Below are 23,508 nucleotides of genomic sequence, written 5' to 3'. Positions count from 1 at the left end.
TCTTTATTTCCAGACTCTCCCATCCCTACATTGGTCCCAACCTTTGAATCTTCACCCGGAACTATCTCTACCCTCCTAGTTTTCTCTGTGACCTCATCTCTCTATCTTCCCGTTCTCCCCATGGAGGTGTCACTTCTCTGATGAGTCATATGTTCTGCCTCCGGGGCTCCATTGGGTTTTGCCCTCCTCTTGTCAGGAAAGGATGGCTGTCCAGTCAGGATGGGTTCAACCCCACTTTCTCCCTCACATAGAGAAACAGTGACAAGGTGTTTGAAGCTCATCTGGGTATCCCATAGGAAGTCTTTTCATTGTTGCAGTGATTTCAGCCAATTCCAAAACTTGTTGATTCTGTACAAATTCATTTATTTACATCAATTCTAGATTACATACTTAAATATACTTAATCCAAAAAAAAATATGTAAGGCAGTCTTACGGGTGTGAGGACAAAACTGTTGGAACAGATCTTCAAATCCAAACGTCATACAGTTATGCAAAAACTGCAGGCTTACTCAACATCAGTTCCATCGTCTGTTGTACTTCATGAAACCAAACATCTATGTTTCTCCGTTCCTTTCTAAGAACAGTTTGTGGGAGAGCTCTCCAAATATTTATATCCCTTTGTTCTGCATCAGTCAACAATACCAAATCTTCCCAAGGCTTGTGTCTCCCAGCCTCTGAGATACTCAGATGTTAAGGATCTAAGGATTTGGTCACCTCTGACCCACTGGACTCCAGGGCCCGAAGTGACCAGAGCTTGAAAACAAATCACAATTTTGACTCATTCCAACAATACCTGACTATACACTCAGTACAATAGCATAGAAATGCTTAGTTTTTCATAAATAATATAGAATATATATTAACTGGTACCCTCTTTAAAACTCAATTACTATTATTATTTATGAGGGTAAAGCCTTCTAAAACAAATGACAGCTTTTCTCTCTTCACTACGTGCTTTTCTTTCATCAGTTAGCCTTAGAACATCCATCTTTTTCTGTTTTTACACTAATTTTGTAAAAGCTTCCATTGTAAAATATATCTCTCATTTTTTCAACACAAGCTTCTACGGCTATTTTGCGATATCTACCTGTTAACTAACAATAGAAATAAAACACATGACTTCGACTAAAGCTCTTTCCACATTCCATGCATTTGTACGGTTTCTCCCCAGTGTGAATCCTTTGATGTAACCTAAGGCCACCACTGTAACTAAAGCTCTTTCCACATTCCATGCATTTATGTGGTTTCTCCCCAGTATGAGTTTTTTCATGTCTCCTAAGGCCATCACTGTGACTAAAGCTCTTTCCACATTCTATACATTTATAAGGCTTCTCCCCAGTGTAAGTTCTTTTGTGTTTCCTAAGGTTATCACTGTGACTAAAGCTCTTTCCACATTCCATGCGTTTATGTAGTTGCTCCCCTGTGTGAATTCTTTGATGGGAACTCAGGTAACTGCTGTGACTGAAGCTCTTTCCACATTCCATACATTTATGTGGTTTCTCCACAGTGTGAATCCTTTGATGTAATCTAAGGACACCACTCCTACTAAAGCTCTTTCCACATTCCATGCATTTGTACGGTTTCTGCCCAGTGTGAGTCCTTTCATGTGACCTAAGGTTACCACTCTGACTAAAACTTTTTCCACATTCCATGCATTTATGTGGTTTCTCCCCACTGTGAGTTTTTTCATGTTTCCTAAGGCCATCACTGCGACTAAAGCTGTTTCCACATTCCATGCATTTATATTGTTTCTCCCCAGTGTGAGTTTTTTCATGTTTCCTAAAGCCACCACAGTGACTAAACCTCTTTCCACATTCCATGCATTTATGTGGTTTCTCCCCAGTGTGAGTTCTTTTGTGTTTCCTAAGGTCACCACTGTGACTAAAGCTCTTTCCACATTCCATGCATTTATGTGGTTTCTCCCCAGTGTGAATCCTTTGATGTGACCTAAGGCCACCAGTGACTAAAGCTCTTTCCGCATTCCATGCATTTATGTGGTTTCTCCCCAGTGTGAATCCTTTGATGTGACCTAAGGTCACCACTGTGACTAAAGCTCTTTCCACATTCCATGCATTCGTATGGTTTCTGCCCAGTGTGAGTCCTTTCATGTGACCTAAGGTTACCACTCTGACTAAAACCTTTTCCACATTCCATGCATTTATGTGGTTTTTCCCCCGTGTGCATCCTGTGATGTAACCTAAGGCCACCACTATGACTAAAGCTCTTTCCACATTCCATGCATTTATGTGTTTTCTCCCCAGTGTGAATCCTTTCATGTGACCTAAGGTTACCACTCTGACTAAAACTTTTTCCACATTCCATGCATTTATGTGGTTTTTCCCCCGTGTGCATCCTGTGATGTAACCTAAGGCCACCACTGTGACTAAAGCTCTTTCCACATTCCATGCATTTATGTGGTTTCTTCCCAGTGTGAATCCTTTCATGTGACCTAATTTGACTACTCTGAGTAAAGCTCTTTCCACATTCCATGCATTTATGTGGTTTCTCCCCAGTGTGAGTTCCTTTGTGTATATGGAGGCTCTTGTTTCCACATTCCCTACATGGATACAGTTTCTTCCCTGTGTGTGTTCTTTGGTGTCTACTGAGGTGACATGCATTTACATGGTTTCTCCCCTGCGTCAGCCTTTTTATGTCAAATCCATGCCTGTCCACTCTGATTTTCAATTCCATGTTTTCTTGCTTGATTATGAGTTCCTGTCCAGGTTGCTTCAGATGTTGCTGGGCAATACTTCTTCTCCTGTTCATCATCTGGTAGGTTAGAAGAAGAAAAAAAAACAGAGAAATAACCACTGTCAAAATCTGCAGGAAAAAGGAATGATATGTTTGGATTCTGCCTGATTCACAGAGGAGCAAGGAAAGATAGCCAAAAAGGTGAGGGAAGAGAATCAGGGAGGGGATGAGGCCGGACCATAGGTTGTTCTTTTGGGCTTGAAGTTGGAAGGGCTCTTCACTGATGAACGTTTTGGGGGAGGAGTAATGAAAGAAGGTTCATTTCCACACCCAAATAAGTACATCAAATTCAAAGTATACTAATTTTTTATTCCCTTCTCAAATTCTCCCCAAAGACTAGACTTACATTTCCAGAAAATTAGAAAGGAATTTCTCAAAGTTGCTTAAAGAGGAAACAAATATTTCAATTAAAGGATTGTTTAGCAGAAATGAATAACAAGGGGGGAAAGGACAGTGTTAGAAAGGAAGAGCAAAAGTGGATGAATGTGATGCAGCTAAATGATTGGACTCGAGAATGGGTAAAGATCAGTGAGTGGTCAATGCAGGGAACTGACAAAGTCTGCAGAGATTATTATTCAGAAGGAGAAGAGAAAGGACAGGTCCATGAAATGGATGGGATGTAGAGTTTATAAAATGCTGTTACGGGTAGAGAACCATCAGGAATTTCTGAAAACAGGATAGGAAGCAGAGAGGGTCAGTGTAGGAATTAGGACTGGGAGCTGGTCGTGTTGCCGCTGTCTGTGGCTGAGGAGGATGAGAGAAGGGGTGTTTTGTGACTGGAGCTGGGTTGGTCCTGTGGGACGAGGCAGTGGATCGGAGCTGGCGCCCGAGCTCATATCGCGGGACTCGTATGAAGCTGCCTGCAGAACTCAGAAGAACAGCATGCTGGGGACCAAAAGCTGGGTGCCTCTGTTGGGAGTTTCTGCAAGTCCTCAGCGGGTCCTGCGTGGAGGTGAATGGGGGCTCAATGGGGCTAGGAACTAGAGATGGTCAGGGAAATAGGTGCTGAGGCAATGGCATCTTAGAACTGCAGAGCTAGAAGGTAAGTGAACTCCCAACCTCTGGATCCAGAGTTAGATACCTAAACCAATGTGTATGGAAAGAGGGGAGGGAAGAATATACAGTGGGGTCTTGACTTGAGAACTTAATCCGTATTGGAAGGCGGTTCTCAAGTCAAAAAGTTCTCAGGTCAAATCTGCATTTCCCATAGGAACGCATTGAAAACCATTTGATCTGTATCTGCTCTTTTCTGACCATAGAAACTAATGGGAAGCTGCTATTCTGCCTTCGACCACTAGAGGGGGATATTTTGTTTCTTTTTTTCTTAGGTCAAGAAAGGTTCAGGGAAAGCAGGGAAAATACAGTCCAGGCAGTCCAGGACCAGGCAGTCCGAAGACTGTCTCCCAATCTACTCTAAACGCTGGGGGGAGTGAGGAAGCAGACAGGCACCCTTTTCACCGGCCAACAGTTAACTGAAAGTTCACATTTTGCACTTTCCCTGCCTCCCACGTGGGTTTTTTTCAGTTCGTAACTCAAATCTAAGTACTTAAGTCAAGTCAATATTTTCCTGTGAGAGCGGTTTTTAAGTCAAAAAGTTCTTAACTCGAGCCGTTCTTAAGTCAAGACCCCACTGTAAATAATTATAGATGCTGCATATTCCAGTAGTATCTTGGTTTACAAAAATCAATGTTTCCTCTAGGACAGAATCCTGAAACTCCGGTCCGTGGTCCGGTGCCAGTCTGTGGCCTAAGCCTGACCAGGCATGTGCTCCCCCACGCCTTTCCACATGCACACAAGTGTATGTGCCCTGCACTGCCCGAACAGTCCTCCTTGAATAATGAATTAAATCAGATACAAGTTATTCTACTAGAGCCACAGATGTCACCAGGAGGTCTTCTCTGAAGTTCTGGAAACAGTCAGCAGGGACTCAAACAGGAAGGAGAAGTAGAGGTGGTAGAAAACTATTGTGGGGGAACGCTTCTTCCCAACGTTGCTAAGCTGTTGGCTGATTCTTCAATGCAGAGAACGCTCTCCTGGTTGACGTCATAGCTGCTTCTGAGAGGAGGAGCTACTACCCATTCTTCCTCTTCCTCATAGTGATAGAGAGCTAAGTTCAAACCCTTTCTTTGGGCCAATCCTAATGTGAACTTGTAAGCTTAATAAAAGAGAGTCCTCCTGGGGGCTTTGCCCCAGAGGATCTGTACGCAGAGTTGGATCCAGAGGTGTGTGAGGAGGACTCTGTTGGCAGACATCCTTGTGTGTGTGGCTGACTACCTTAACTTTTCTCTCTAAGACTATTCTCTCTAAGACTATTCTCTCTAAGACTATCCTAATTATCTGGTGATCACCAAGCCTATCAACTTTCTCATTTTGTGACCCTACATATTGGCGCCCAAACAAGCACCTTGCAAGCTATTAATCAAAGGCATGAAAGACAGGCTCCCAAGGAAAAAGGGCTTGAGGAACAGTTTTTTTCTGTCTAAACAAGAACATAGAGAACGCCTTTTCCCTCTCCTTATCTCCTTCACAAGAAAAATACAAACAGGAGTTAATTCATGTCATACAAAGGGAAAAACATTTTACTGCTAGATCTGAAACATCATTGGAAAATTCTGCCCAAAATCAGCACAAATCGCTCTGGACGGGAATGGACGGGAATGGGAGAATTCAATTCAGATGATTATCATATCTACTATTGTGGGCAAGAATCCCGTAGAAGGAATGGAATAGCCCTCATAGTCAACAAAAGAGTGAGAAAAGCTGTACCGGGATACCATCTCAAAACTGATAGAATGATTTCAATACAAATCCAAAGCAGACCTTTCAACATCACAGTCATCCAAGTTTATGCACCAACCACCATTGCTGAAAAGGCTGAAATTGACCAATTCTATGAAGACCTACAACACCTTCTAGAACTGACACCAAAGAAAGATGTTCTTGTCATTATGGGGGACTGGAATGCTAAAGTAAGGAGTCAAGAGAGAAAAGGAACAACAGGTAAGTTTGGCCTTGCAGTTCAAAATGAAGCAAGGCAAAGTGTAATTGAGTTTTGTAATGGGAACAAGCTGGTCATCACAAACACTCTTTTCCAAATCATCATCAATGGAAAACTCAGCAGTGGCCAGAGGCTGGAAAAGATCAGTCTACATCCCAATCCCAAAGAAGGCCAGTGCCAAAGAATGCTCCAACTACCATACAATTGCACTCATTTCCCACGCTAGCAAGGTTATGCTCAAAATCCTAGAAGCTAGGCTTCAGCAGTATGTGGACCGAGAACTCCCAGATGTACAAGCTGGATTTTGAAGGGGCAGAGGAACTCAAGACCAAATTGATAACATGCGCTGGATTATGGAGAAAGCCAGAGAGTTCCAGAAAAACATCTACTTCTCCTTCATTGACTATGCAAACGCCTTTGGCTGTGTCGACCACAGCAAAGTATGGCAAGTCCTTAAAGAAATGGGAGTGCCTGACCACCTTATTTATCTCCTGAGAAACCTATATGTGGGACAGGAAGCCACAGTTAGAACTGGATATGGAACAACTGATTGATTCAAAATTGGGAAAGGAGTACGACAAGGCTGCATATTGTCCCCCTGCTTATTTAACTTATATGTAGAATACATTGTGAGAAAGGTCAGACTGGAGGAATCCCAAGCCGGAATTAAGATTGCCGGAAGAAATATCAACAACCTCAGATATGACAGAAAGTGAGGAGGAATTAAGAAACCTTGTAATGGGGGTGGGGGGAACAGAAGATGAGATGGTTGGACAGTGTCACTGAAGCGACCAACATGAATTTGGCCCAGCTCCAGGAGGCTGTGGAAGACAGGAGGGCCTGGTGTGCTCTGGTCTGTGGAGTCATGAAGAGTCGGACACGACTAAAAGACTAAACAACAACAACATAGAAATAATAATAGAATAAGAGTCTGGGGTCTAGGCAAAGAGAGGAGAGGGAGATGGAAAGAGAGGCAGGACTTCCTCTGATCAGTTTAGGCGTACCTTGGATTGCCCAGACCAAGAGGGAAACAAGGGCCAGGAATAGGGGATAGAGATCATCCTGCCTGGATTGATGGGGGTGCCTACCCAGTTAGGACATCCGCTTTTGCAAAAGGGCTTTTTAATAAAGGAGAGCTGCTTGTATTCATGGTTGTCTGGTTCCTGCATTTAAGTAACAAGGGTGTGAGCATTTCTCACTACTGGGGGCTCGTCCGGGATCCAAGTCTCCTGCTGTATTCCACTGCTGAGAAAACAGGGAGACGCATTCCACCGATTTCAACAGCCTACTTTCCCTGGCGGGGACCTCGGCTGCGCAGATGAGATAACCCGAGATGTCCGACACCCTGGTGAAGGAGACCGGGAGAATTTGTTGGGCACAAATCTAACAACCAGGCCACTCCGTGCTCGGGGACTGTTAAGCATTGCCTTGGTGGTTGGGATTGGGACTGATGGACAAGAGTGCGTGAAACACAAAGTCTTGGACACAAAGGGAGTCTGGAGTCTTGATCCCTGGTTCTGTTGTCTCCACGAGGATCGTCCAGCCAGGAAAAAGAGGAAATGGGACAAAGGAGAAAATGGGAAACGCCGTCCCCCCACGTGGGATGTGAAAGGGAGAGAAAAGGAAGGATATAGAAATAAGAAGGACCAGGAGCAGAGAGTGAGAGAGTGAGTGAGTGAGTGTGTGTGTGTGTGTGTGTGTGTGTGTGAGCGAGAGAGAGAGAAGTGGAGGCCAGAACGGCAGAGGTGAAGAGAGTAAGCAATTGCTAGAAGAGTGGGAAGGTTGATATCAAGAGATGAGGCAGGAAGGGGAAGGAACCATTACTCAGCCAGGAAACCTTTCTACTGGGGTAAATGGGAGAGAAGAGGATGGGGCCGAAAGAGAAAGGAAGAGGGGAAGCAAACAAGAAAGGAAAAAACAGAGGACTTACAACGGAAGAACCTTCCCCCACGCAGGGTGTGTGGAAATGTCTTCCCAGAGGAGATGATGGGAGGGGGAGAGCGGTGGACGGGGGAGACGCTGTGCCTCTTGCATCGGATGCCAAGGAAACCATACCCTCGAACACCAGCACTCTGCACATGTTCAAAGAAGACTTGTGGTGTCACGGATGGAGTACCAGACTGGAAACCAGGAGACCTGGGTCCAAATCCCTGCTGAGACAGGGAAACGGAGAGGAGAGAGTGGGGGGGGGGCAAGGCTCCTTAAGCCACCCCTTGAAATCTCACTGACCTTGCAAACGTTCGGAGGGATGTGGGATATGGGTTCTTTCTAATGGGTCCCAAAAACAGCAGAGAGAAATCACTCTCACTCCGTCTCACTCCTTCCTAGGAGAAAAGGAGAAAGAAAACATCAGCCTGGAGGCTTTACGGATAAAGCAAATCAGAAACATTTCCATCCCAGATGTGCCTTCCTCGTGTTTCTATTAAACGGGGCCACATCCCCATCTCCCTCTCCTTCTCCCTCTCTAGTCAGGCGTAACTTCCCTCTGAAACATGCAATGAAAGTAGCAGAATACAAGAGGGTAGGTCTCTGACGGTCGATTTAAAATATTTTTATCTTGCCTTTCTCATGAAAAAGAAGGTTGCAAGATAGCTTACGTGCCTCAGAAAAAGGCAACATTTAAAAGTGAAAAACAGCAAGACTACAAACCTTAAAATGAATCAAACCGAAGCTGCACTTAGGATGTTAAACGAAATCAACATCGAGAAAATGCCAGAGCCCCGTGCGATGGAGCGGACCGGACCCTCTGTTGTCACGGGAGCATCTGTAATTCGAATTGTAGTTCTTATTATTTCGGGGTTATTTGTATGTGCTATATCTAGACTTTGGCCTCTGTGTGTCGCCTATAGTTCAGGAAAGGCTAAACCACGAGGAGCAGATTTAGATTCAGCATCATTTCTATTGTCAGAATTTTAAAAGGAGGGGGGAGTGATACCTGGATATAGAAGAAATTTTTATTTATGGTCTAGGGAGTAGAAAAGTTTATTCTACATATTATATTCTTAGCCACATTCCTATTCTTTTGGTATTTGCCTTAAGTCAAAAGGGAGCGTCTCCCTTAAGTCAAAAGTTTCCCACTATTTATTTAAAATATATTTGCCCTGCCTTTCTCCTTAAAAAGGACCCAAGACAGCTTAGGTACATCATTAAAAGGGAACATTTAAAAGTGAAAAACAGCAAGACTACAAACCTTAAAATGAATCAAACCGAAGCTGCACTAAGGATGGTAAACAAAATCAACCTCTAATAAAACACCAATCCCCCCCCCCGTGCGATGGAGCCGACCGAGGGCTGGACCGGACCCTCTGCTCTCACGGGACCCTTCGCTATTTTCGGTCCCTTCGAGGATCCCAACGCGGGGGGGGCGTCTCCCAAGGGGCTCCTCGGCCTCCGTGGCCCCTCCGTGGGCCAAGGGCCCTGTGTGTCTTGGGGTTGCCCACACAGGGCGGGCCGAGTTCAGGTCTCAGGACTTTTCTCGCCTGCTTTCTTCCAACCCCTTGGGGCTCACTGCTCTTCCTTTGGAGCTCACTGCCAACTTCACAGGGCCTTGGAGGGGAGGCAACCGAGGGTGGGTGGGTGGGGGGTCTTGGTGTCTGAGCTGCCCCCGCTGGAAAGCAAAGCGTTTTGTGATTCCCTTGGTCTGGAAGGGACCCTTCGGAGCCATTCACTCTGCAAAAGGCCCGCCGGGAGAGGGAAACCCTGCAGATCCAGAGGAGATGGGTGGCCTTTATCCGGTCCTTCTCTCCTCCTGCCGTCCCTGTGGAAGGACCGGAGCCTCTTTCGGCCTCTTCCCAAAGCCCCTTCTTTCCTCCACCCTACGGAGAGCCAGGAAGGGGAGGCCGGAGGGCGAATCCTTCCTAGGAAGAAGAAGGAGGAGGAGGATCCAGGGGGGCAGGTCTTTTGCACAGCCGACGGCCCTGAATGGCGCCTCCAGGACCCAAAGACCAGAAGAGTTTTGGCCCTGCGGGAAGAAGAAGGACGTCCAAGGGGAGACCCTTCCCTGGGCAGAAATCGACCCCCCTTTCAGCCCTCCCCCCACCACCGCCATAGGAAAGACCCCACGGAGGAAAGTCCACCCCGGGGAGGAGCTCAACCCCATCTGAATATTTCACACACACCCCAGTAAAGGAGGAGACCTTGCAAGGAAGGGGGTGGAAAGGGGAAGCCCTCCCCCCTTGCAAGCCGGTGCCGGCCGTGCAAACCAAAAGGGAGAAACCGGTTTCCGATCCGGATTGCCCGGAGGAGACCCCCCTCCCCTCCCCTCCCCTCTCCACAAAATTAAAAGACGCCTGCTTCTGGGGAGGAAAGCAATGAAAAACCTTGACAGTATCTTAAAAAGCAGAGATACCACCTTACCAACAAAAGTCCGAATAGTCAAAGCTATGGTTTTTTCCTGTAGTGATGTATGGAAGTGAGAGCTGGACCATAAAGAAGGCTGACCGCTGAAGAAATGATGCTTTTGAATTGTGGTGCTGGAGGAGGCTCTTGAGAGTCCCCTGGACTGCAAGGAGGACAAACCTATCCGTTCTGAAGGAAATCAACCCTGAGTGCTCACTGGAAGGACAGATCCTGAAGCTGAGGCTCCAATCCTTTGGCCATCTCATGAGAAGAGAAGACTCCCTGGAAAAGACCCTGACGTTGGGAAAGAGTTGAAGGCAGGAGGAGAAGGGGACAACAGAGGACGAGATGGTTGGACAGGGTCATCGAAGCGACCAACATGAATTTGACCCAACTCCAGGAGGCAGTGGAGGACAGGAGGGCTTGGCGTGCTCTGGTCCGTGGGGGTCACAAAGAGTTGGACACGACTTAATGACTAAACAACAGCAACAAAATAGACTCTGCTGATGGGAACTCTACATGATCTGAGTCTTTCTTCCCCTAGAAGTGGTGACCTTTTGGAGCCTGAAGAAGAAGCTCCTCCCTCGGCCCTTTTCCATGACAGAGAGACTCTTTGGAGCCTTCCTGCCCTTCCCCCCCCCCCCGTTGTTTCTGGCCTTCCCCCCCACACACACACACCATTCCTGCAGGAGGGGGGAAGGTGGAGGGAACCTAGAGCTACGAAGGCGGGGGGAAGGGCTCCTCCCCTGTACGCCGTTCGAATGGGAGCCGGAAGCGGGATCTACAGCGCCTGCCTCCTCCTCTTCCCCTTTGGCCGAAGAAGGTGCCTGGAGAGAAGACGGGCTCTTTTGGGGGGTGGGCGCCTCCTGGATCGGGACCTGGAAGGAGGTGGGCAACGGAGGGGCAGATCGTGGGCAGGGGTGCGTGAGATTTGCGGGGGGAGTTGAAAAGGCCAGTCTCTCTCTCTCTCTCTCTCTCTGTGTATACTCCCACCACCCCGCGCTTGGCGGCTTCCTTGTTGCGTTGCTTGTGTGAACACGACGGTCTTTTCCCAAGAAGGCGGGTGGAAGAGAAGCCGGAGAAACAGGGAGAGAGGGAAAGAGTTGGACTTTCCTCCTTGGGATCTTTCTCCCAGGGAGGCTGGAAGGGAGGTCGGTCTCCCCGGAATGGGAGTTCTTTTGTCGGACGTGCCGTTCTTCTTCCTGCAGGGCCAAAACGGTTCTGGGCTTTTGGGTCTGGAAAGGCGCCATTCAAGGCCATTGGCTGTGCAAAAGACCTGCCCCCTCGGTCCTTCTTCTCCCTAGGTTTCCACTCTCCTGCGGCCTGCCCTCTCTTGGGATCCCCGAAAGGACCGAAATAATGGAGGGTCCCGCCAACCTAGCGGTTCGAAAGCATGCAAATGCGAGTAAATAAATAGGGACCACCTCGGTGGGAAGGTAAACAGTGTTCCGTGTCTAAAAATCACACTGGCCATGGCTTGAAGAGCGGGATGAGCGCCGCCCCCTAGAGACGGACACGACTGGACAAAAATTGTCAAGGGGAACCTTTACCTTTACCTTTACCCATGAGAACAGGGGGGGCCCGTCCGACTCTCGATCCCCTCCATCCATCGCACGGGCTTCTGGCTGTTTTTTAGAGGTTGGTTTTGTTGCCCCTGCTTAGTGGAGCATCGGTTTGATGCTTTTTAATGTTTCTAGACTTCCTGTTTTTCACTTTTAAATGTTGCCCTTTTAATGTTGTACATTAAACTGCCTTGAGGCCTTTTTAAAGAGAAAGGGAGGGGGTAAAAATATTTTAAATACATAGTGGGAGAAACGCTCTCTTCTAGGCTGCTGCTATCATCACCGCTGCATGATGGTTCCTATTGCTCTCTGGTTCCCGGCTGTTGCCTCCACTCCCTGGGAACTGGTGTGTGTGTGTGTGTGTGGATTTGATCTCGGACCCTGGCCGGAGATGCGGCTGTCTGCCTGCTTTGGCATTTGTCTTGTTCTGCTGCCTGAAGACGGAACATAGAGAGATGGGGAGGGAGCTGCATTCGGTATAAGCATGAGGAAAACACCTCCCGCAAGGAAATGTTTTTGATTTGCTTCATCCACGAAGCCTCCAGGCTGATCTTTTCTCTTTTTCTTTTCTCGTAGGCAGAAGTGAGACGGAGGTGATTTCTCTTTGCTTTATTTTGGGACAAAAAAGGAAGAACCGAAATCCCACATCCCTCCCAACGTTTGCTAGGTCAGTGAGATTTCAAGAGGTGGCTGAAGTAGCCTTACCCCCCCACACACACACATGCTCTCTCTACTCTCCGTTTCCCTGGCCCGGCAGGGATTTGAATCCAGGCCTCCTGGTTTCCAGTCTGTTACTTCCTCCAGCAACACCACACTGCCTCTCTGAACATGTGCAAAGTGGTGGTGTTTTGGGGTATGGTTTTCGTTGCATTTTGTTTAGGGTGTTTTTTTTCAAAAACATCTTAATCCTGCTCACCAAAGGCAGGTCCTGTTGACAAGAGGCAAACCTTGGTCGTCCTGATTTGGGGTGTGTGTGGCGTTCCCCTCCAAGCCTCCCTTCTTGTTTCCCCCAAGCCAGACTGGGGGGGGGGTTTGCTTTGGACGCTCCACCTGTACTGTGCATAAATAATCCTCGCCAGTTAGAATATGCAGTATTAAATATACATTTTGTCTATCAACACTTTCTGGTATTATACCTAACAGAAAGAGCTCTGGCCTAAAATCTACATTTTTTTTATGCTTTATCACAAGTCCACCAGAGGTGATAATAGGTTCCAATTTTTTTATGACATTTCCAACATTTACTTGACCTGTTAGAGTACATCTTAGCTAATCTATCAGAAGGTAAATGCCATCTATAAAACATTTTATATAGATTCTCTTTATAAGATGTTGCCATTGTCATCTTATAGTTTCTAGACCACAGCCCTTGCCATTTTTCTAAGTCAATATTGTACCCAAAATTTTTTGCCCATTGAACCATTGTTTCTTTGACCTGTTCATCCTCCATTTTCCAATTTAGAAGGTATTTATATACTTTCCTAATTAATTTGCCATCTGATGTTAACATTATTTGGTCAAAAGTTGTCTGTTCTTTATAAAAATCGTACATTTTTAGGTCTCGTTCATATCTTGATTGTATTTGCATTATAGACCACCACGATGCATCTAACCCCTGGTCTATAAGGTCTTGTTTTGGCTTTAATTGCCTATCTTTATCTAAAATATCTGTATAAGTCAAAATTTTTCTAACATTCAAAAGGTTGGGATGAACAAATGCTTCTATGGGTGAGACCCATCCAGGTATTTTCGTGTACATTTTCATTTTTATTTTTTCTCATATTATATACAAGGAGTTTCTAATATAATGGTTTTGAAAATACCTATGAGATTTGGCTTTCTGATACTATAAAAAGGCATGCCAACCCAACTGTAGATCATGTCCTTCTAAATACAGAAGTCTCTTGTTTTTCAGGCTAATCCATTCTTTAAGCCAAGTTAGAGCAGATGATTGGTAATATAAGGTCCAGTCCGGTAGACCAAATCCTCCGTTTTCCTTGGATTCTTGGAGCATTTTTAGTTTGATTCTGGCTTTCTTCCCTTGCCAAATATATTGTAGTATCACTTTGTTTAGATCGTCAAAATATTTCTTCTCTATTTTCACTGGCACTGTTTGGAACAAGAAAAGTAGCTTTGACAAAATGTTCATTTTGATAGTTGTAAGTTTTTCTATTTTTCTAGATCTATTTTTATTTGGTTAAATAGTTTCATATAATTATCTTTTATAGTTACACATCTAGCAGTTAAATATATTCCTAGGTACTTAACTTTTTTAACTATTTGTAAATCTGACATCTTTGAGAGTTGATTTTTTTGCTTGGCTGTTAAGTTTTTCACTATAACTTTAGTTTTTTCTTTACTTCAATCCTGCTACTTTCCCAAATTCATCGATTTTGTCCAGTAGTCTCAATGTTGTTTCCAATGGGTCTTCCAATATAAACACCAAGTCATCTGCAAATGCTTGTAGCTTTTAGCTCTCGTCCTTTATTTTGGTACCTTTAATCTCTGGGTCGTTCCTCACATTCTTATTTAATACCTCCAGAGTTAATATAAATAGCAATGGAGAGAGCGGACATCCTTGTCTTGTGCCTTTTTTTATATTAATATTATCCGTCAGTTCACCATTTACAATTACTTTAGCTATTTGTTCATTGTAGATTGTCTCAATTACATTTGTAAAATTTTTGCCAAAATCCATAGCTTTTATTTGCTGTATCATAAATTGCCAGTTCACATTGTCAAAGGCTTTTTGGGCATCCAAGAAGATTAATGCCATTGCTTCTCTGAATGTACCTCATAATATTCTAATATGTCCAAAATTATCCTTAGGTTATACCTTAGTTGTCTTTTTGGCAAAAATCCGTTTTGGTCTGAGTGGATGAACTGAGTGGATGATCATATTCTTAACAGGGGGCGTCATTCCTGTTCCCACCTTCTCCTTCAATGGGAGGATAGACAAAGGCTGAATCCAAAGGAGACCGGGGGCATTCCAACTGGGTTCCCCTGATGTCTGAGCCTTGGGTGGTTCCTAATGCATGCTGGGTGTCCTTCTGGACCCAACGCTGTCAATGAAGAACCAGGTGGCACCCGTGGTCTGATCCGCCTACTTCCCTCTTGGATGGTGCAGCTGGGCCCCTGCCTGGATGCAATTATCACTCCCCGGATGGGTCCACACACAGGGAGTCTCAAGATTAGGCTACCGTAATCCTCTTTCTGTGGGCCTTCCCTTGAGGCTAACACCGGCCGATACGAGAGGGCCTCCTCCATCCACTGCTCTCCCCCTCCAGTCGTCTCCTCTGGAAAGGCAATTCCACACCCCTGTGTGGGAGAAGGTTCTTCCGTTCTACATTCTCTCTTTCCCCCTCTGCTGTTTCCGTCCGCTCTTCCTTCTCTTTCGGCTCCATCCTCTACTGTCCCATTTGCTCCAGTGGAAAGGTTTCCTGGCAGAGCGAGGGTTCCTTCCGTTTCTGCCTCTTCTGTTGGTATCATCCTCCTCTCCCAGATACAAATCCACAGGTTCTCCATCCAGAAACCTTCCCACCCTTCTAGCAATAGCTTTCTCTCTTCACCTCTACCGTTCTGGCCTCCACTCCTCTCTCTTTCTCTCTCTCTCTGCTTCTGGTCCTTCAGACTCCTCGTCTCCTTCCTTTACTCTTCCCCTCATGTCCGATGGGGATCTCCCCTTCCCTCCTTTGTCCCCTTTCCCCTCTTCGCTGGCTTGGGCTCCCTCCACTTTCTTTAGGCGAAGTGTAAGACCCTCTTGCCCCCTTTCACCCACAGAGCTCTTGTGAGTCTCTTCTTCCCCCTTTAGGGATCCTGAAGAAGGAACTGAAGAAGCCCCTTCTGCCTTGGGGAACTTTGGAAAGGGAAAATCAAATGAAAGAGCCAATGATTAATCTCAAGGAGCGCAGGGCTTTTTAATCCGTGGACTGACCTCAAGGTTGCCTTGACAGACTCCCACAGACTGGCTGGTGGGTCTCCTCCATGTGGGATGAGCAAGGGATTGATTCCAAATTAAGGAATTAAAAAGGATGTAAGAAAGGGAGTGGAACATTTCAGCCTGGATTCCCAAGTCTCCCAGTTTGGAGAGATCCTTTTGGAGCTCTTCACAATCCCTTCTCGTCTTCACCACCCGGAAAAAGTTGCCTGTCATCTGCAAACTTGGCCACTTCATTGCTTATCCTTGTCTCCAGGACATTGATGAACAGCTTGAAAAGCACCGGTCCCAGGACAGATCCCTGAAGGCACACTGCTCTTCACCTCCCTCCATGGTGGAAATTTGCCCATTGACACTCCTCTGTATTCCCTGGTTCTCCACAAATTCTCAATCTATCAGAGGGCCTGCCCTCTTATCCCCTGACACTGGAGTTTTCTCAGCAGGCTTTGGTGTGGGACCACATCAAACGCCTTCTCAAAATCAAGATACACAATATCCACTGATTTGCCCGCATCCACATGCTTCTAAAAGGTTTGTGACACAAGACTTGACAAGTCATGTTGATTCTCCTTCACCAAGGCTTGTTCTTCTGTGTGTTTTAAGATTTTATCTTGGATGAGGCTGTCCGCTGTCTTCCCTGGAACAGATGTTAGGCTAACCGGTCTGTGGTTTCCTGCGATCCTTCCCTCCTTCCCTTTTTAATGATTACCGTGACATGTGCTGTCCTCCAATCCTTTGGCACTGTGGCTGTTTGGTTACGGACCAAGCCCGCTTCCCAATATTTTAGCTCCAGCAAGAGGTCAGACAAGACGCAACCAGCTGAACCAAACTCCAGTTTTATTAAATAGGCAATGCAAAGTCATCTGGGACTTCTCTTAAAGGCAGAGAAGAACCCGAAAATACAGTGTACAGGAACTTTATACCATAAAAAAGAGTCATAAAGTTCTACAAACTCACTAGCTAAAATCTACTTAATATTTGGATCCTACACCTAACACGGTATAAACGTGCGGAAAAGAAACAAGTGAGTCCCTTGTAGATATTTGGGGTGTGCACACCTCCCCTTGATGACCTTCCTGTAGGATTCCCCTGCACTGTCTGGAAGAAAGTGTATTCCAACTTCCTTTTCTTATTGATATATTTAGGTTACCAAGCAGGGCCCAGATGTATGGACTTCAGCTTCTGTCTCCCTGCTGAGTTTTATGTTTCAAATATTTTGGGGTGCTCCAACCCTGGAGGCATTCAAGAAAAACTTAGCTCCTCACCTGGCAGATCTGCTTGGACTATATTCCTGCCTTGAGCAGGAGACACTGGAAATAGCTGGTTGTAAGGCAGTGCTGGAAGAGGGCCTTGATGTCTTCTGGGAATATCTGCTGGATGAGTATCAGGGTGTCCTTTACCAGTACCTTAGTGAACAGGGATACTACATCAAAACTGACCAGTTTATCCCCAGGGTTGAGTTTTAGGGTGCTGATCTTGCTTATGAAATGCCCTGAGTCCTCTATCATTTCTTCCTCTTTTATCTCTTTATCTAAATCTTTTTATCATTCTCCGATAATTTACTCTTAACATTTTCTTTAATATAAGCTATGTCTTCTTTCGCTACACTATTAACTTTGTATAAACTTTGATAGAATTCCTGTATAATCTTTAGTTTTTCTTTCATTAAACTACAATTTTTCCTGTTTTATCTTTAATCACTCTAATTATATTTTTTGCTTTTTTAGTTTGAACTATTCTAGCTAAAAGTTTTGAATTTTTATTACTATATTCAAAAAAATTCCTCCTGGCGTATATCAAGTCCCTCTGGACCCTTTCTGACTCTAAACCTTCTAATTCCTTTCTTTTAGCTTGTATCTCTAGTAATTTTTTTGTTATTTCTATCTATAAAATGTTTACTTTCTAAATCCTTTGATGATTCTTCAATTCTTTTTACATTTTCTTCTCTCAATTTTTTTAATCTACAGAATTCTCTTATGGCAATTCCTCTCATAACTGCTTTCATAGTGTCCCATAACACTCCTATTTTATTCCCACCTGCTTTATTAAATGACCATATTTCCAGCCATTTTTTCTTAATTTTATCTACCACCTCTGTATGCTGAAAAATATTGGAGTCTATTCCCCATCTCCTGGCTTCTCTGTAATCTTTCTTAACTTCCATTTCCATCACCATCAACGCATGATCTGTTATTTTTATCACATTAATATTCGTGTCTACTACTTTTGAAATTAAGTTTTGTGATATAAACATAAAATCTATTCTAGAATAACTATTATGTACAGCAGAATAATGGGGGTCTCCGTAGAAAGATGTTCCCACTCGCTCCCCCTCACACACTCCTCAGGGAGTGGGTCCCGGGAGAGGCCTTTCCGTTCCTCTCTGTTCCTTCTGTGGGGAGGGTGTGTTTGTGTGTTTCTGTGTGTGTTTCTGTGTGTGTGTGTGTGTGCAAGCCCCCCTTTTGTGTGTCTGTTTTTCCCTCTGAGGCTCCTCAGGCTCTCCTCCCCCTCCCCCCATTGTTGTGGGGTTTTCCCCTCCTCCCCCCGGGACCTCCTCCAACCGAAGTCTGAGTGGGACCCCCTCCCCCCCAGGAAACCCCTTTTGTTCGAAAGCTTTGGGGGGAAGTTCCTGGAAAGCCCCGAGTGGGAAATGGGGGGCCTTTTTTGGGGGGAGAAGGAGGGCTGCAAGGGGTGGGAGGAGGACGAGGGGGGGTCCAGAGACTGGAGGGAGGGATGTGGATGATGAGGATGATGTTTTCTTTCTATGTGGCCCATCTGGCAGCCAAGGGGGTTGATGCCCCTGCAAAGGAGGGAAGTTCCTGGTCCACGAACCAGGCCCTGACCTGAATCCTCTTCCCACCCAGAGCAATGGGGGCAGGAGAGCCCTTGGGGGGGTAGGGAGGGGCTGGGACCCCTGTGTGTGTGCGTGCGTGTGCGTGTGCGTGTGCGTGTGTGTGTGTGTGTGTGTGGAGTCTTCTGTGAGGTTTGCTGCTGCTGATTTGGGGTTAAAAATATTCTCAGGAAATTGTCTGAATCTCCTCTTGGCTTCCATGAAGAGAATTTCTTAGAGGCAGGAAATTCAGTCATTAGATTCTTAATTCGCTTAGAATTCATGCATGCATTCATTCATTCAAAATTACTTTCCTCCTCTTTGCTTGTTTATGTCTTAACTGTTTTCGTTGGCGCCAGGGGACGGTGGTCGGCTGGACGGCCAGACCTTGGGGCTGAACAGGCTGAGCGAAGGGCCTCCTGGAAGGTCTTAAAAAACAGACAGAAGTTGTGTGTCATCATCACACAGGTGGTGCCGGACCACCACATTCTTCTGGATAGCCTCCTTCCGGTTTTTCATGGCTCTGTGAAATAGTACGGGGAATTAATGGAAACCTGAAACATTCCACAGGGTGAAGGTTGGTGGGGGTTGAACAGGGTGACAAAACGCAACGTTACATCCCAGAAGCTGACTCCCTTTTTCATCAAGGGACCACTCCTCCCCCAGAAACAAAGCCATGGTCAGGGCTGTAAAGGGTAATGAGCAGAAGAGGGTCTCCCGCAGAGTCCAGGCGTCCCCAACCTCGGGCCTCCAGATGTTCTTGGACTGCAGTTCCCAGAAGCCTTCACGACCCGCTCTGCTAGCCAGGATTTCTGGGAGTGGAAGTCCAAGAACATCTGGAAGCCCAAGGTTGGGGGAGACCCCTTGCTGTAGGCCCTCTGGACGCCTCCCTTTGTTGGTGGTCAACCTTCAGCGTCCCTTTGCTCTCTCAGGCTTGGTCTCCTTTTTCCTGCTGGCAAGGCCGACACGAGATTGTGCAGCAGTTTTGGGCTATTTCCTGGCTTTTGGGATAGTGGGTATAGAAGCACACAACCGTGCCCCCCCCGCATTCTTAAACAGGAGGGTATTTTTTAAAGAATTGAATTCTCCAGATTGTCAAAAACACAAGGGGAAGTTTTTGGTTTTGTCCAATCAAGAAGCCTTCAGAATGATTCGTTTTTTTCTTCTCTCCCAAGGACGGGGTGAGACTCAGCTGATGCTCTCCTGAGTTTTCTCTGGATGAAAAGAGAAATCCAAAGCCCCCCTTAAAGCAGGTAAGGTCTCTCATTCTTTGAGATCAGGTGCGACACTGTGTTTATTTATTAAACAATAACCCTATGATTAGCAGGATGCGAGATGTTGTAAAGCTGACATCAGTATGTCAGAGAATTTTAGCCCAATCGCAGGAAGCATCAGGAGCGTTTGGAGGGCGCCTTCCACCAGATCTACTCGTTTATATCCACATCAGCCGATGAAAAATTGCATTGTTCTCTTACACCTTCCATTGTCTGCTGATACAGGATGACTTCCCAGTTTTCTTGATTAGTTGCATGCTAACTCTACTTGAGTTAACAAATTTTGACCCCATGACAGTATCAAAACGGTGACATGAAATCCCCATATGCTGTGAGACTGTTCTGTCAACTTCATTCTGTCGTCTATTAAGTAACTTCCGACCAGCCCAGTTTTGGAGGCCTCTGGTTTGTGAAAGCAAGCACCCACTGTGAGTTTCGTGGCTAAGTGGGGGTTTGAACCCGGGTTGTGTGAGTCCCAATTTTACTGCCTACAGCAGTGCTTCTCTGAACATGTGCAGAGTGTTTTTCTTTTGGTTCCCAATCCTGCTTGGCTCAACCCTGTCGACACCAAGAGCAGGTGCTGTCGGCGAGATTCCAACCCTGGACAGCCTGACATGCCCCCCCCCCGAATTTCTCCTTTCCTCTTTTGTGATTGAAGAGGGTGAAGTGACTCCTGCATGTCGGGATTGTTGGAGAGGGAATGACGGAAGACAGCCTTCTTCTTCTTCTGGCTTCTCTGCAAGAGTAGATCTTTTTCCAATCCATGGAGTCTTTTTGGTCAGTTCCAGTTGACTCATTGATTGATTTGGGGAGAATCCGTTACAGTTTTTGCAGGATTGATGTTGTCCTAAGAGAACACCTGCTAGCCTTCTTCCTGTATCTCTTCGGCTTCTTCCTGCGGCAACCAAGGCAGGGTTTCCCTGGCCAAACTGCCCTTGAAAAAAAGGGAAAGCTGGAGACCCAAGGAGGTGGGAGGCGTGCCGTCTCTTCCTCAAGAAGGAAGTAGACTGATCTTTTCCAATCCTCTGGCCACTGTTGAGTGGCATATTGAATGTAGCACCTTAACAGCGTCATCTTTTAAGATTTTAAATAGTTCCACTGGAATGCCATCACCTCCACTGGCCTTGTTGTTAGACAAGCTTTCTAAGGCCCATTTGACTTCACTCTCCAGGATGTCTGGCTCAAGGTCAGCAGCCACACTATCTGGGTTGTCCGAGATATCCAAATCTTTCTGGGATAGTTCCTCTGTGTGTTCTTGTCACCTCTTCTTGATGTCTTCTGCTTCTGTGAGGTCTCTCCCATTTTTGTCCTTTATCGTGTTCATCTTTGCGCAAAATGTTCCTTTAATATCTCCAATTTTCTTGAACAGATCTCTATTTCTTTGCATTGTTCATTTAAGAAGGCCCTCTTTTCTTGCTATTCCTTAGAAGTCTGCATTCAATTTTCTGTAACTTTCCCTGTCTCCCTTGCATTTGTTTCCCTTCTCTTCTCTGCTATTTCTAAGGCCTCGTTGGACAGACACTTTGCTTTCTTGCATTTCATTTTCTTTGGGATGGTTTTTGTTGCTGCCTCCTGTACAATGTTACGAGCCTTTATCCAAAGTTCTTCAGGCACTCTGTCCACCAAATCGAGTTCCTTAAATCTGATGGTTGTTGTGGGTTTTTCGGGCTCTTTGGCCATGTTCTGAAGGTTGTTCTTCCTAACGTTTCACCAGTCTCTGTGGCTGGCATCTTCAGAGGACAGCACTTTGTGCTCTGGTGTAGTTGGCTTGGGAGTGTAGTATTTATGGCTGTGAGATGTTGTAAAGCTTACATCAATATATCAGAGAATTTTAGCCCAATCACAGGAAGCATCAGAAGCATTTGGAGGGCACCTTCCACCAGATCTACTCGTTTATATCCACATTTTGTCTTTTTCTGTAGATGGGTGATTAGTGTGTCTTGTGGATGAATTGTGATAATGAGAGGAGATTATCTGTCGCTGTGGTTGATGGGTGTCATTAGCTGGTCTTTTCTGTGTAATAATCCCCTGTCCTTGTGGCTGGGTGGAGTTCATTGACCTTTTGCATGCTGTATTTTTGAGATCTGGGAGCCAAGTTTTGTTGAGTTTCAAACTTTCCTCTTTTTTTGTTGAAGTTCTGCTGGTGCTTGTGGATTTCAATGGCTTCCCTGTGCAGTCTGACGTAATGATTGCTGGTGTTGTCCAGTATTTCAGTATTTTGAAATAGAATTTCATGTCCAGTGTGTTTTAGGGCATGTTCAGCTACTGCAGATTTTTCTGGTTGTTTTAGTCTGCAGTGTCTCTTGTGTTCTTTGATTCTGGTTTGGATGCTTCGTTTTGTGGTTCCAATATATACCTGGACACAACTACAAGGTATCCGGTATACTCCTGCGGTGGTGAGGGGTCTCTTCTATCCTTTGCTGACTGTAACATTTGTTGTATTTTTGTGGTAGGCTTGAATACTGTTTGTAGGTTGTGTTTTTTCAAAAGTTTCCCCATGCGGTCCGTGACCCCTTTGATGTATGGCAGAAATACTTTATTTGTGGGTGGCTGTTTTTCTTCTTCTTTTCGGTGTTGTTTTCTTGGTTTGATGGCTCTTTTGATTTCATTTTTGGAGTAGCCATTTGCCTGTAGGTCCCAATTCAGATGGTTGAGTTCAGTGCTGAGAAACTGAGCTTTACAGTTCCGATTTGCACGGTCTACCAGTGTTTTGATTATGACCCTTTTTTGCTGTGGGTGGTGGTTGGCGTTTTTGTGTAGGTACCGGTCTGTGTGGGTGGGTTTTCTGTAGACCTTGTGTCCCAGTCGGAGGTCAGTTTTGCGTAGGACCATGACGTCTAGGAATGGGAGTTCGCCCTCTATTTCTTTTTCCATGGTGAATTGTATATTTGGGTGGATGCTGTTGAGATGATTGAGAAATTCTTCCAATTTTTCTTCACCGTGACTCCAAATTGCAAATGTGTCATCCACATATCGGAATCAGACTGTGGGTGCGAGGGGTGCCGAAGCTAGGGCCAGTTTTTCAAAATTCTCCGTTGTAGAAGTTTGCTATAACCAGGCTGAGGGGGCTGCCCATGGCCACTCCATCTGTTTGTTCGTAGAATTCATTATCCCACTGGAAATAGCTGGTCGTTAGGCAGTGTTGGAAGAGGGGCTTGATGTCTTCTGGAAATATCTGCTGGATGAGTGTCTTGTCCCAAGATTCCCTTGAGGGAATCTTGTCCCAATCTTGACTTCTCTTTTGGCTGATAGTGATGTGTAGGCCTAGTAGTTCTTTGTCTGTGGAGTCCAGTTTTTTGCAGGTTGTGTGGATTCTTTCCTGTAGGAGGACTTTGCACTTGACCGTGACCAGGTATGATCTTGCAAAAAAGAGGGGGGAAATGGTTTAAAGTCTTAAATCTTCCATTAAATCTGGTCTTCATTTCCACTGTGCATTCATAAGGGATTTGGTTTAGATTATACCTGACTAGCCCAGTCGTTTTTCCTGCTCTCTTCAGTTTAAGCTTGAATTTTACTATGAGAGGCTGATGATCAGAGCCACAATCGGCTCCAGGTCTTGTTTTTGCTGACTGTATAGAGCTTCTCCATTTTTGCTGCAGAGAATATAATCAATCTGATTACTGTATTGCCCATCTGGTGATTTCCATGTGTAGAGTTGCCTCTTCTGTTGTTGGGAAACGGTGTTTATGATGACCAGCTTGTTCTCTTGGCAAAACTCTATTAGCCGTTGCCCTGCTTCGTTTTGAACACCAAGGCTAGACTTTCCTGTTGTTCCTTTTATCTCTTGACTCCCTACTTTAGCATTCCAGTCCCCTAG

General features: G+C 45.6%; 2 protein-coding genes across 7 annotated transcripts in view; one reads left to right on the top strand and one right to left on the bottom strand.

The window, feature by feature from the left end:
- The window catches only part of LOC144587191 (uncharacterized), a 116,139-nt gene that overhangs the window by 7,476 nt on the left and 85,155 nt on the right, over window positions 1-23,508 (top strand). For 2 of the 4 annotated variants that reach the window (XR_013542394.1, XM_078386904.1), the window contains exons 2-3: window positions 12,227-12,317; window positions 19,593-19,670. The gene's annotated coding sequence lies outside the window, so the exon portion shown is untranslated. Of the gene's footprint in view, window positions 1-12,226; window positions 12,318-13,379; window positions 16,119-19,592; window positions 19,671-23,508 lie in introns of those variants that run through there. The other 2 variants (XR_013542395.1, XR_013542396.1) reach the window with 2 other exon arrangements.
- Window positions 340-10,001, bottom strand: LOC144587265 (uncharacterized). Of its 3 annotated transcripts, none has more exons than XM_078387310.1 (4): window positions 8,400-10,001; window positions 7,980-8,074; window positions 2,031-2,770; window positions 340-1,948 (listed from the first exon to the last, which is right to left on the bottom strand). In XM_078387310.1, exons 3-4 carry the CDS (start codon window positions 2,768-2,770, stop codon window positions 1,096-1,098), a joined length of 1,593 nt encoding a protein of 530 aa, XP_078243436.1. In that variant the 5' UTR covers window positions 7,980-8,074; window positions 8,400-10,001; the 3' UTR covers window positions 340-1,095. The 3 variants fall into 3 exon arrangements, with proteins under 3 accessions (XP_078243436.1, XP_078243434.1, XP_078243435.1); XM_078387308.1 differs by having other exon boundaries at window positions 340-2,770; window positions 8,400-8,514; window positions 8,941-10,001; XM_078387309.1 differs by having other exon boundaries at window positions 340-2,770; window positions 7,980-8,070.

Source organism: Pogona vitticeps, chromosome 2 (genome assembly GCF_051106095.1).
Source record: "Pogona vitticeps strain Pit_001003342236 chromosome 2, PviZW2.1, whole genome shotgun sequence".
Classification (NCBI taxonomy): Eukaryota; Metazoa; Chordata; class Lepidosauria; order Squamata; family Agamidae; genus Pogona; species Pogona vitticeps.
Note: the sequence above shows the minus strand (reverse complement) of the source record. Positions and strands in the feature narration are given on the sequence as shown.

Excerpts from the sequence above, each read along its gene's own strand:
- LOC144587265 (XM_078387310.1), bottom strand. The coding sequence starts at position 2,770 with ATGATGAACAGGAGAAGAAGTATTGCCCAGCAACATCTGAAGCAACCT. Across the intron at positions 1,949-2,030 it reads AGTCACAGTGGTGACCTTAG|GTCACATCAAAGGATTCACA; the intron begins GTCACATCAAAG and ends TGGTGGCCTTAG.